Here is a 13,413-nt window from a genome sequence, read left to right on the forward strand (position 1 = left end):
GCTTAGCAGAACTGGGCCCAATTTCACGGCGCTGCCGTATAAAAATTTGCTAAGCGCCAAAAAATCTGGCTTTCAAAAGCGGGTGACCAGCCAAAACACCACGTGATGTATGTTGCTCGTGGTTAGTATTCAGCTGTTGTTTTCTTAGCATGCAAGTCAGATTTGTTTGTGCCAAGCAAATTGTTGTGCTCAGTAGCGCCGTGAATTTGGGCCCAGTCAGGATCGCCATCGTTATTAACAGGGCCCATGAAATGTAATTTTTCTTTTTAAAATGCAATCCTTGAAAAAGCACCTTTGTGTCTCTTTAACCCTTTTTAATTTTCGTTTTGCCATTTTTAACGATATTTTGGTGCCTTTTTGTTTTTCATGCTAATGCGAATTTCCATATTCATGAGCAAAAGTGTGCTGTCATAATATAAGGCAGAATCCTCAATGATGTTGCAATTAGTTTATGCACGAAAAGTTACCAAAATGTTGGATACTTCGCTGTCGTAAACTTTCTTTTCATTAGTGATTCGTTGTTGTATCAGTTCATGGCAGTAAGCCCAATGAACAAACTGTGAGCATATTTTTGGGTTCACTATTTAAAAAAAAACCCGCCTATTATGAACAATGTCAACTCGTCCCCACTGACTTTATTTCCAAACTCGTTTCCAACAAGCCCTAGGATAGCAAACTTTCTTCCTGTATCCTGATTCGATACCACATATGGCTAGAAATGGATTTATATCGTGTACTTGATGTTGTTATTTACAACGTGCAGACGGTACGTGTTTTCGCGATCATTCGTCCATGCCTTCTCGAAAATATTCATCTCCTTTCCAATTTGTTCATATTGATATGAAATGTGACCCTGCATGTCTCGTTTACGATCGTAACAGTTTAATTGAAATAAAATCGTGTTTTCGTAACTCACGCCATGCTCGCGCTGCGACGAATTGATTCTGTTTTTATCCCAGACACCGCATACAAAAACAAACGCAAATATAACGAACTGACAGGCACCGGATTATTCCTCATTTGCATACGTGTTCAAAAATCTTGCACATGCAAATGATCCAATAGAGGTGGGTGCGTACTGCTCGACACCCTGGGGATGAGGTTTGAACAGTGTCTCCTGAAATTCGCTCGTACCCCGCCCTGCAAACAGGACGCTGGGATACTCTATTGAATTCACTCTCTGATTGGTTGGATTTTGCGTGACCTGTGACCTGCCTCGGGGTTAGAAGTTCGAATCCCAGGTAGTCACCAACGACAATAATTTGTTTTTCGTCAGAGCGGATGAGATTGGGCACTGTATGACGACGACACACGAATTTTGACGAATTTTGACGTCACCCCTTTGCAACAGGAGGTTTATATATTATAACTTCCCGGCTCGGTAAATGTGAGCCGGTAGCCCAGTCGGTAGAATGTCGTTGTCAGATCATAAATCTCGGGGTTGGAGTTCGAACCCCAGGTAGTCACCAATGACATATATATTGTTTTGTCAGGGATGTGGGGTGGGGGACTGACGACTACACGTGACTGTTTATGTTACCACCCTTTGCAACCGGGGGTTTACTATACATGTCCTATATTATAAATTCCAGGCTTGGTACGAGCCGGAAGCCCAATGAGTAGTGTGTCGTTCTCAGATCATAAATCTCGGGGTTGGAGGTTGTCACCAGCGACAATTAATTTTTTCCGTCAGAGCGGATGGGGTGTGGGACTCATGACGACACGTGACTTTTGGACGTCACCACCCTTTGCAACCGGAGGTTTATATAATTATAATACTCGAATCACACGCTTACGAAACTACTGTTCGGAAAAACCTAACAATTTCAAATGTCCCGCGCTGTGAATTTGTCGACCATCTCCCGGAATGCAATCAGAAAAACTTTATTTTGAATCGCCCGAATTGACCAATAATATTGTTTACATATCAAGTTAAATATACTGCCCTCTCTCGTAAAGCTTATAATACCATGGGGTCAGCGTGGTTCCATGGCGGTCATCTATATACTCCGTTGCATGCACTCTAAATACAGCAGCATACATAGCCAGAAACCAGACATGGACTTGTAGCCAGACGTCTCGTTACTCGGTATACAATCATGCTAGGAACCAGACTGTTGCCCACAAAAAAAAGAAACATTTCTCTTTTAATTACGTACTTTGTCCAATCGAACACAAATTCGTCCTAAAGCTTGATACTTTTATTGGTTCTGCAGGTTTTCTGTTTCATGAGGTGCCCCCAAAAGGACTAAAACCCCTATGCGTTTTTATCCAGGGCAGTTTTACTTCCACCCCACTGCTTGCTCACGTGAGTGTGTGCATGAATCTACATTGATTGGTGAACTGGTCTATTCAAAAAGGGCCGGTCCCTTCATTCGAAGTCAGAATCGACGATGGAGGGACTGAGAACCAGTCTCAGGTGGAACTGAGAGCTAACCAAACAATGACACACTAATGATCTTGGGCGCATGTTCAGTAAGAACAATAACATGTTTGTTCCGTCAATGTGACGACCAGAAATCTGTTGACGGCATGGGCTGACTTCTCGTCGACAACAGCGGCGGTTTTATTGTGCTAAAAAAGAGGGCAACGATAATGTGAGCAAAATGTGCAGTAACATATCTTTGTTGAAATATTCCTCATGGTGTATGCTAGATTTCGTCAGCTTGAGGAAATCCATTGAAATAAATGTTATGAGTCATACATCTGAACGTGACGTCACTATTTTCTGACGGACTTCAGTCGTTTTGTTTTTTTTCTGTTAATGAAAGTCGATAAGAAATGAATTGAAATGTCTGGCAAATTGCGTTTTGATTCTTCAGGGCAAAAACATCGCCTCACTCGTTTTTGTGTAACCAGTGTTGTAGTCGAGTCGCCAACGTCGAGTCCGAGTCCCAGGTTATTAAACCTGACTCCGAGTCCGAGTCACGAGTCACAAGCCCCGAGTCCGAGTCTCGAATCACAAGCCTCGAGTCCGAGTACAAGTAACGAGTCACTTGTTCTTAGTTGTTCACCGAACTAATAAAAAAAAATTAAATTATTTTACAATCTTGTCTCTTAAGTGAATTCCAATGTATATAGTTTACCTTGTAATGTGTACATGTTGTTTAGTACGAGTAACGAGTCACTTGTTCTTAGTTGTTCACCGAACTAATAAAACAAAATTAAATTATTTTACAATCTTGTCTCTTAAGTGAATTCCAGTGTACATATAGTTTACCTTGTATGTGTACATGTTGTTTAGACCCAAAATGTGTTTCCTTTTAATTCCCATCCCTAAACAATCCTCCTCCATGATACTGGACACTTTTTGGCTTGACACCATGGGCCCCTCAGGTACGCCATCTTGAATTTCGAAATGGCCCCATCTTCACTTTCAAAATGGCTGCCAACCTAAATTGCTAAATGCGTCTATTCACTTCAGTCTTCATGTCAATGTAATGAGTAATGGACGAGCAATATTATGGCGCATTTGCATGGTGAGAACGAGGGGCTACATTTGGGACGTGGTGCGATGCCATTGGCTGCAATCCAGTACATCGGCGACCAATCAGGGTCTTTCATCTCCGTGGAATGTTCATGCTGCCTGCAGCCCGGAGTGCTGCGTCGCCAGTTTCATTAGTCCAGATGGTTTGATGCAACGTAGGTAAAAGATTTAAAGTTGATGACGGGACTATTTGACTAAGTTTGTTTTCACAAACTGAAATTTGATTTGTCCCCCAAAAAAATTGACGAGCATCTTTAGACCTGAGGAAAGTTCTTGTAAATCAGTTGCCATGATTTTGTGCAAGAACATCTTCATCATTTCAGACCAATGACTTGACGCTCTTTTTCGAGCCCACGCCCAAAGTTCACAAGCAAACGTCAAACAAAAACATTTGTTTCATCAGATTGTAAAACAATGGCAGAACAGGAAGCCGGAAAACACGTTTCTGAGTTGATGATATTTTTGGGAGCGGTCATTTTTGTCACTGGACACCCATGTCATTCACGCCAACAAATCATGTACGCCGCTGAGAATCGTGCACTGCGAGGATTTGCATATGCCAACAAAACTGTGCGATCTCGTGTCATCTGTGCAAGGGAATGCAGCATGGACGAACGTTGCAAGTCGTTTAACTTTGTCGGCTGCAATAAAATGTGCGAGCTGAACTTTGCCACAAGACGAGAGCATCCCGAAGACTTCAATACAGCTCATCGTGGGAGTGTGTACTTTGATGCAGATGAGGACACACCTCTCTACTCACTGATTGATAGCTCCGCGAGTCGCTACAAAACTTGCAAAATGCTCTTAGATGCCGGTTATCGTTCAAGCTGTATCTACACTATCTACCCAAAGGCATTTGGCAACGACAGTCTGCGCGTCTACTGTGACATGGAAACTGACGGCGGGGGATGGATCGTGTTTCAGATGCGACAGGATGGCAGTGTGGACTTCGACCGTACCCTGGCCGAGTACCAGTCTGGCTTTGGCAATCTATCCGGTGAGTTCTGGTTGGGCAACGATAACTTGGTGGCTGTGATTTCTGATCCTTCACCAGGATTATGGCAGCTACGAATTGATTTAGGGAACTGGGAGGGTGAGACGGCATGGGAAAAGTACGAAGATTTCCGCCTATCTCCTGATACGTACAATCTGCAGTATTGGCAATACGAGGGTATTAATACTAATGGTGACTCCCTTAGTAAGGCTAAAGGACAACCATTCAGAAAGTGTTCCCCCTCGCTCAAAGGAGCCTGGTGGTTCCCTCAGTCCTGTTTCCTTGGTGATATTGACAGTAATTTGAATGGTCAATATTACTTTGATGCGAATGCAGGGTATGATCAAGGTGTGTACTGGTATTTTTTTACGGCTTATGAATATTCTTTGAAAACAAGCAGCATGAAAATACGTGAAATGGGCAAATGAACGTTCACTGATCTGTATCCATTGATTTGATACAGCTGGCATTTACAACTTTTTCACTGACAAATCATAATTATGCCAGCATGCGCATAAATGGACCTGACGCAAAAAACAAAAAAAATCATCGAAATGTACAGGGCTTTACATTCGGGTCATTTTCTCTCAATTTGTCCAGGTTCGCCCTTTTTTTTTTTTTTTTAGAAATCCCATTTAATCGCCATAGTCATTACTGTCTGGCCTAAGTTTTTATGGGGGGAGGGGGCCAAAATAATAACTGACAAATTTGTTTTCATCCCATGCGCACGAGGTCGAAGAAAATGGGCATGGCTCCTTTCCACACGCGCGAATGAATATAGGTTTTCCCGGCCAAGTTAGCAGATTTGGCGGCCAAATTGGCGACCAATCATCCATTTTCGCACGAATTTGAATGCATGTTGAGATCAACATTCAATTACCTAAAACATCAATCATTTTCACAATTAGAAGCATGTGATTTCACATTTTAAATTCCAAATTTGCCGGAGCTTCAAACTGTGTATAGGTTTGCTCATTCGATAAGCAAGCATAATATAATGTGAAATATAAGCAAAGTAATTCAAAATAGGTCCATGTCATTCCGTTGTTTGTTAGAATAAGATGGAGTGCATTTGTTCCAAAAGGATGGGGGACACAATATCAAATGTTCCCCAGCCCAGGATTTTTGAACTCGTGTGTCTAATTTACAGGGCCACACTGTTTACATACAATGTATCTTTTGCTAAGAAAATATTGGCTAAAATAGAAATTGCCCCAGATCGCACCACAGAGCATCTACAATCCAAAATGTTCGGGGCCCTTAAACGGGCCCGCGCTCGCTTTAGTTCTGATCAAGGTATGTCCCCCCCCCCATTTTGAGACTCGCTTTAGTTCTGATCAAAGTACACCCCCCCCCCCCCCCCCCCACTTTTGAGAAGCGATTGACGCCCCTGGCTAGCTCATGGGTGTTACACAATTTCAAATGTAGACGGTGGTAGTTTGATCTAAGCTTTCGATGGCAATGCCCAAGACAATCTTGAACTTGCAGACAATCTTGGAATAAACAGATCTACTGCCAGGTCAGTTTTAGCAACGTATCTGAGATCTGGCAGACGGCAAAAGCTGCCAAGAGGAGGGGCCAGAAACATGAAATCGGACCACGACATGAAGCAGAAATTTATTTGTAATGCAAAAAGTGCTAAATAGAATGCGCGGAAATGAAAACGAAACCAAGAATCTCATGCAAATAACCCTAAACCAAACCGACTGCTAAATTGAATGATCACTTAAACCGAATGACATAACTTCAATTTAGGATGTGTTAAACATGAAAATGTCGGATCTTAAAACGAATTTGAACGCCTGAAATCTAATGCGAAGCACGGGAATGACAGCAGGGCGCTACTTCACTTCGAATTGGTCACAATCAAGATGAATTCGAAATGCTATTTTTGCGAAATCGGCCGGGAAACCTATATCAACTGAGTGCTTCGGGGTACCAGCAAGCAAATTTTAGGACCAAGTTGCAGGCCGCGGTACCGAATCGCAATGGGCTGAATAGCCCGTGATTCTCGTTCACGCTTCGGAGACAGGCCCTGCTGATTTCCTTCGACCTCGTGCGCACGGGATAAAAGCAAATTTTTCAGATTTTATTGTGGGTGCACCCCCCCCCCCCCAAAAAAAACCCTCTCAGGTCAGACAGCTATTGTACGGCAACCTAATAATACTGTAATATGTAAATTTACGCCTTTGTAAAAGAAATCACTTGAAAGAAATCATGTCTTTTCGACTCAATGACTTAATAGGCCTATAGGGTTTTTTCCGGCCAATATCCGAATTTTTCTGGTCATTTTCATTATCAGCCATTCAATTTCGCGTGATTGTTTGTACATGTACACATTTAATCAAATTAGGCGGGGTTTTTTTCATTGTTGAGGCATGTGCAAAAGTTAGGAAATTGCACATTGTCAAAGTGGCTCCATCTTAAAGGATGGCTCATTAGCTTTCACTTGGTACCTTATTTGCATCTCTTTAGCCACGGATGACTGGGCACCGTTGATTGCCAAACGAAGGCAAAAACCCTCTTTTACAAGTTTCGTCACCGACACCACGAAGTAACACTCATAAACCATATTTTTTTCGATTTTCAGTTTTTTTGATTTTTAAACATTATTCATCAAGGCCTACCATTGCACGAAGTTTCAAAGCTTCAAGAGCTTTACTTTAACAATTACGCTAAGTATCCATGGCAACTTTTGCGCAAAATTGACAATTTTCGTTTTCACGTAGTAACACTCAAGTTCCATTTACCATTGAAATGCATGGCGCGCACTCTGCTCATAAGTGAGCAAAAACGTTTTCACGAAGTAACACTCTTCTTGTAACAAGTTGTATGAGCGCGCGCGCTGACCTGAAGTTGCACTTTCCTCGTGTTGAATACATTGAAGAGTGTTATACTTCGTGAAAACGAAAATTTACAGTTTTGCAGCCTTTTCGGTTTCACGAACTAACACTCATCTTTTTTCTCTTATTTCTTGTTTAATTTAATACAAAAACGGGTGAAAAACAGCAGATTTAATTAATTCAATTCATCAAGTGTCCACAACGAGAAACCCAACTGAAAATACTCTGTCGTTTTGACGCAAAGTGTTGTTTTAGAAGGCGTTAAACTTTAGTTGCCGTTTTCTCCGATTGCTAGTTTTTACTGATATGTAGATGGTGTTACTTCGTGGTGTCGGTGACGGTTTGCTGAATGCTGGTGAGTTAAGCTGTCCACAGAATGCGCTGTACTGCCGCTGAAAAAAATGGTGTTAAAGGGGTATGTTGGAGATGTTACTTAACATGGTACATCATGTTGTCCATGAATAATTAATCATTCCAAAGATTCTGTGCTTCATATCCTTTTTAACAAACTGTCCACAGCGACAGCGCATTCATCCGACAGCCTAAACTCACCACCTCAGCAAACTTAGAGACTTGTTTTAGGTGCTTGGTCATCCGTGACTGAAGAGATGCAAATGAGGTATCAATGACAAGCTAACGAACCATCCAAGGTGGAGCCACTTTGACAGTGTATCAAGTTCATAACTTTTACATATTAACCCCTGATTTTGGATTTTGTTTTTGATACACTCTGTATTTTTATCTGTGCTCTTCTATCTTTTGTTTCAAATTGTGATTGTGGTTTTCTTACATCTGTTCAACACTTTTTTTCATTTTACCCTTATGGCCAAAAAAAATACTCGGTCTCTGGTCAGCGCGCGCTTCGATTTTAATCATGCGCGTCAACTTTTTTTTCTTCAAATTAACACGGAAGCTACAACAGCGCCCTCTATTCCCGCGCCTCCTCAAATTGTTGTACCAAGGAGCACCAAGTAATGGGGAAATTGCACCAAGGCAAATGATAAAGGGCACCAAGGCAAATGATGGAGGACACCAATGTATAATGAGGACACAAAAAAGCAAAATAGTACCCACCTTGTCTGTACAATACAAGCTTGAAAAAAAAAAGCCACCCCCCCCCCCAAAAAAAAACCGCGTCGCCGCATCAATTCCGGAACTTCGGTCTGACCAGAGACCGACTATTTTTTGGGGGGCCTATCATAGCTTCACTTCATTAACAAAATGTCTACATTTTGCGTCACAAAATACGAAATAAGAGCACTCATGTGGTTTTGTTATATGGTTTGACAAGGATGTGAATGGTAACGATTTTCTTCTTTTTTAACATCTAGTTAGAGTCCTTTGTTGTCAGTAATCAGGGGTGCTTGTCTTCTGTATTTGTATCATTCATCGATCTCTTACTGTGTCCAGCATCTTGGCATGTTGTACCACTGTCAACAAAGTGGTAGGAAAAAAAGAAATTAGTTCTACCAGACTGCCATTGACTTTTTTTTCCTGAAATATTGACTGCGATGTTTGTCTGTTTTCCTTTGCAAGTTTTCGTTCATTAACGGAGTTTCAGTTTTCATCCTGCCACAACATTATTTCATAAATGTTCATGTTTGTGTCAGTACACCAAGTTCCACTTAATACTCCACATGTATTTTTAATTTTCGGGTGTGAGGGGTAAATTTTGGACACGTTATTTCTTTTTCACGTCTAGCGTTTTATTTTTTATTTTTCAGTTGAAATTAATTGCGATGTAGTAACAATTTTACAAATAACTTTTTTCGAGGGTGATTTTTTTTAACAAATATATATATATGCACCAAAAGAATTGCACATTTGAGAATTTTTGCACATTGTTTTACCTTTCAGTCTCCATTCGAATGGCAGAACGTATAGCTGGAAACTCCAGCGAATCTCAATGCTTCAATATTCCATTTTGATATGACGGCGTAATTTTAGGATTGCAAGCCAAGCCGATAGTGCTCTATCTCACATCACATAGCAGTCAGTTGTAATGTTAAATCGTGACAAAAACTCAACACGAAACAGGTGTTTTAACTCACTCTTCAAAGGAATAAACTAAATCACTGCTGTGCAACTTGTTTGAATATAGGTTTTCCCGGCCAATTTCCTGGAATGGTCATTCACTTTTCAGTCATTCCTTTTCGTCGGAATTTGAATGCACGTCTTAATCCTATTTCAATTCAACGAAAGTTCAATCGTTTGCATTGTCCGTGCATTCAGTTTTGAGAAACAGACGGCCAATTACCCGGTTACCCTTGCATTCATGTACGCAAGCATAGGCCTACCTTTTCTGAATTGATTTCAGGTACTGCTAATTTTATTGACGGTTAATGAAAAAGAAATCCCTAATTGTATCTGTTGCCAATGAATGGTGAATGTTTGAAATCGCCCTCTAAAGCCGATGTCACACGGGGCGAACAAGAAGTCTTGCGAACGAATCTGAATGAGCATAAACGAAAGGTGCTGCTCAATCACTTAATATTGAATGAACTGAGAGCAAAAATGAAACTCGTGTTCAGAGTGATTCTCAAATTAAGACGAACACGAATGACCGATTTTCAGAAGTGAATGAACATTGTAGGAAATTAGCCGGGAAAACTAATATTGAAATCATGGAAATCATTGAAAATAAAACCTAACTTATCATACCTTGTTACATTTAAGATGCATTATTGTTCATTAGTGATGGCGACGAGCATATGTTACAATCTTTGCTTGTATATTGCGACAAAACTGGTTCCAATGACCAATGACGTTGAATAAACTGAGTGACGAGAACCAACCAATGATTGATTTGTTTCTCAATTAATTCAAAGTTCTGAGTGTGGGAGAATGTAAAAGTTACTGCCTAGTGACTTGGACTATATGCTTCAAAACAAGAATGTTTACCATTCGTTTTGCAACCTCGTCTATGGGCTCCGTGCGCCTACCAACGATGTCCCATGGGCGGGACGCAATATTTTTATTCACACAACTATCTGGGGTACTTTGTGCGCTTTCCTATGGGGCATGGTTTTTATAACCAGGCTTGAGTTGAGGCTACTATTTTACAACATGGTACGGATTTCGGACTTTATTTCCCTTTTAAAAAAAAATCCTCCAGAGCCTCGGATCAGAAAACAAAAAGAAAATTGCTTCTATACAAGTAGTATCCGACTAAAAAATAACGTTTTTAAGATAAAACTTTAAATTGTTAAAAAAAGAGAGCAAAATCTGAAGGAGCAGAGCAAGGAATCGACCTCGGGACCTCTGATCAATTGCCAGTATGCCTAACCACTAGGCAACGAACGAAGGTGCTCGACTGAACTCTCCAATTCATAAATTATATACTTTCACACATGTGGAGAGCGTATACGCGCGCGCGTGGGTAAAAGGCAAAAGGTTACAGGATTGTAGGGCGCCGCAGGCTACGTAGTCTGAGTATCACCCGTTCTACGGAGCGAGCCGTGTGCTCCGTCTTCAACGAGCGTCTATTACATAGACTACAGGCTACGCGGCGCTTTACAATCCTATAACCTTGATTCAAGTCGCCTGAAAAATGGGTACCCTGTACTTTTGTGTAAATAAAATATTCGCGGGCGGCATATTTAGCTGGTTGACGCGCACCGTTCCTTGTGTGTGACTCACGTGGAGCGGATAGGCCGTAAAGCCTTGTGTGTAACTTTCACCACATGATAAACGACTTTTCTGCAACAGTGTAAACATTGAAATATGTAATATTTGAAACTTGAAAAGAGAGAGTTGATTCCCCAGTCGATGTAGGCTTTATTCACGAGTCGGCCATATTAACAATATTACAAATTAATGCCAGTCTGCTCTCGGATGAATAATGTAACATTAAGGGAATAAATGTGTGCTCCGGAGGTTTTTTATCACTCTGTTTAAGACCACTTAGAGTCTGGGTGCTGATAATTACCCAAGCCGGAGGGTAAAACAAAATCATATAATTCGTTCAAAACATCCCGATTTTGTTCAACAAATTCACTTTATGCTTTTTGAAACATCCCTCTTGCAAAATAATGGAGTGTTCAGCTGGCGAGTATTAAAGATGTAAACAACCCTTTTATGGATATTGACGCGCGCGTATCATGTTCTGCGCGATGTCGCGCAGAACGCACCTGGCGCGTTGCGTTTTGAATTTAGAACTATAAAATTCTGACTCCCTGGTAGTGTTGCGCATGCCTACGTGATGATTGTGAACGTTCAACCAATGAAACGATAAGAGGCACTGGTTTTTTAGGAGTCCACATTTTATTGTGACACTGGAAAAGTGTTTAAGACCAGCTAGCCATGTCTTTATCATCCGTTTAAGACCGGCCGCGTGACGGGCTCTCGACCAATAGGAATGCGTAAACTGTCTTAGGTATTTATGAATTGGGATTAAATAAACCGAAATGATTTAAGCCACATTTAAGTGAGGCTTGAAATGCATACCTTTTATACAATAGTCTGACACTGGTCATCTCATTCAACAGTTTACAATTTATAAAAACATTCAGGGAACACGATCAAAAGTGGCTCCCTTGTGAATCAAGCCCCAGTCACGCATTCACGGTTTGGAGCTAGCTGTGGACATCAAGGGTTTATAATAAGGGAATAACAGTGTGAGGAGCCGGTCTTCACTGCGTGATAATGACCGGGTTTGGGGGTGACCGCTGTTAATGGACCGAGACGCACGTTTTTAAAGAAATAAACAGTTAAAATGCTCCAATTTTGTGACTTTCTTTCGGCGATATTTCCAGACTTTTTTGTGTTCATGTTCATGGGCCATATTTTAACTTATGCGTGGTACCCTGTCTCTTCGATAAGCGTTGTTATATACACCAACAGCCGGGCCCAGGCTGTGCTGGACATTGCTGGACAACGTCTTCATTGCGTACGCGTACGACGTCCGGTTTGGACTTCTGCTGCCGTAGCGAAACAAAATATTTACAACAATGTTTTCATATTTTTACCTGATGGAGGAAGCTGAAATTTCGTTCACACACTCCTCGTGTCCAGAATTACAAAGATAAAGGAAAGGTAAATATGTCGTTGGGCGAAGTGTTTAAAGCTATAGTCCATCATTTGCAGCCATCCGAAAAGTAACTGGCGTAATTATTGTTGAAAAACAAACTTGGTTGAAAGATAGTAAGGGGACTAAACTCCCTGTGAAATTATTCTTTCTGGCAAGCTGTCATTTTGAATTAATAAATACCTTGGAGAGTTGATGGTTTCTGATTGGTCGAGACTCGATCACGTGGCCGGTCATTAACGGTGATAATGGACCGGCTTCAAAGATCATGCGAATAAATGGCCCCTGAATCAGCATTGATCCAGCCCCGTTCAGCCCATGCAAGCCAATGATTGGCCAAAATATAGTAACAGTCCTGCGGTAGCTTTTAACAATTGAGCACTGCACATGCGCTCAACCCCCATCGCGTGAGACTGACGCGCGCGTACGCAACACAGTTGCTAGGGATGCGTGCGTGCGCGCGCGTAAGGAAGTTTTGAAACGACATCGTACAGCAGTGCAGAATATACTGAGGAATTTTACGACGAAAGCGTAGATCTACGATTAATTTTCTTTGAACACTTCACCCACCGACATATTTACCTTTCCTAAACCAAGCATCTTTGTAATTCCGAACACAGCAATGTGTAAACGAGATTTCAGCTTCCTCCATCAGGTAAAAATATGAACGCAGTGGCTATTGTTACGGCAGCCGTAACGCATTTCCCATTTTCTATCGTTACGGTAGACTGCAACCTGGCAACTTTTATAAAAAAAAAAGACAAGAAAATATAAAATTAGAAGGAAAAAAGTGAATTTGAACTTTATGAAATTCGGACTTTATTTCCCTTTTAAAAAAAATCCTCCAAAGCCTCAGGTTAGAAAAGGAAAAAAATTCGAGTGCAAAACTGAGATTCGAACCCGCAACCTCGAGGTGCAAAATCCTACCCTCTATCGGCTGAGCTGGCGCACTGCTCGATAAAACGTGGAGAAACAAATAATTATATACCCGCGTGCGTATCAAAAAAATATCGTAGAGGGCGCTAAACAACGAGTGCCGTAACGATAGCCACTTCGAAATATG

General features: G+C 41.3%; 1 protein-coding gene across 1 annotated transcript; it reads left to right on the forward strand.

Moving 5' to 3' along the window:
* Window positions 1–3,901: 3,901 nt before the first annotated feature.
* Window positions 3,902–12,252, forward strand: LOC119736432 (ficolin-1-A-like). Its single transcript, XM_038210450.1, has 2 exons — window positions 3,902–4,829; window positions 12,167–12,252. The coding sequence occupies exons 1-2, from the start codon at window positions 3,902–3,904 to the stop codon at window positions 12,250–12,252; spliced, it is 1,014 nt and encodes a 337-aa protein (XP_038066378.1).
* Window positions 12,253–13,413: the final 1,161 nt, after the last annotated feature.

The sequence above is a fragment of the Patiria miniata genome, unplaced genomic scaffold, assembly GCF_015706575.1.
Source record: "Patiria miniata isolate m_02_andy unplaced genomic scaffold, ASM1570657v1 HiC_scaffold_3, whole genome shotgun sequence".
Classification (NCBI taxonomy): Eukaryota; Metazoa; Echinodermata; class Asteroidea; order Valvatida; family Asterinidae; genus Patiria; species Patiria miniata.

Bases quoted from the DNA above. Each gene is read 5' to 3' on its own strand.
- LOC119736432 (XM_038210450.1), top strand. From the start codon at position 3,902: ATGGCAGAACAGGAAGCCGGAAAACACGTTTCTGAGTTGATGATATTT. The intron at 4,830-12,166 runs GTGTGTACTGGT...ATACACCAACAG, and splicing joins GAATGCAGGGTATGATCAAG to CCGGGCCCAGGCTGTGCTGG.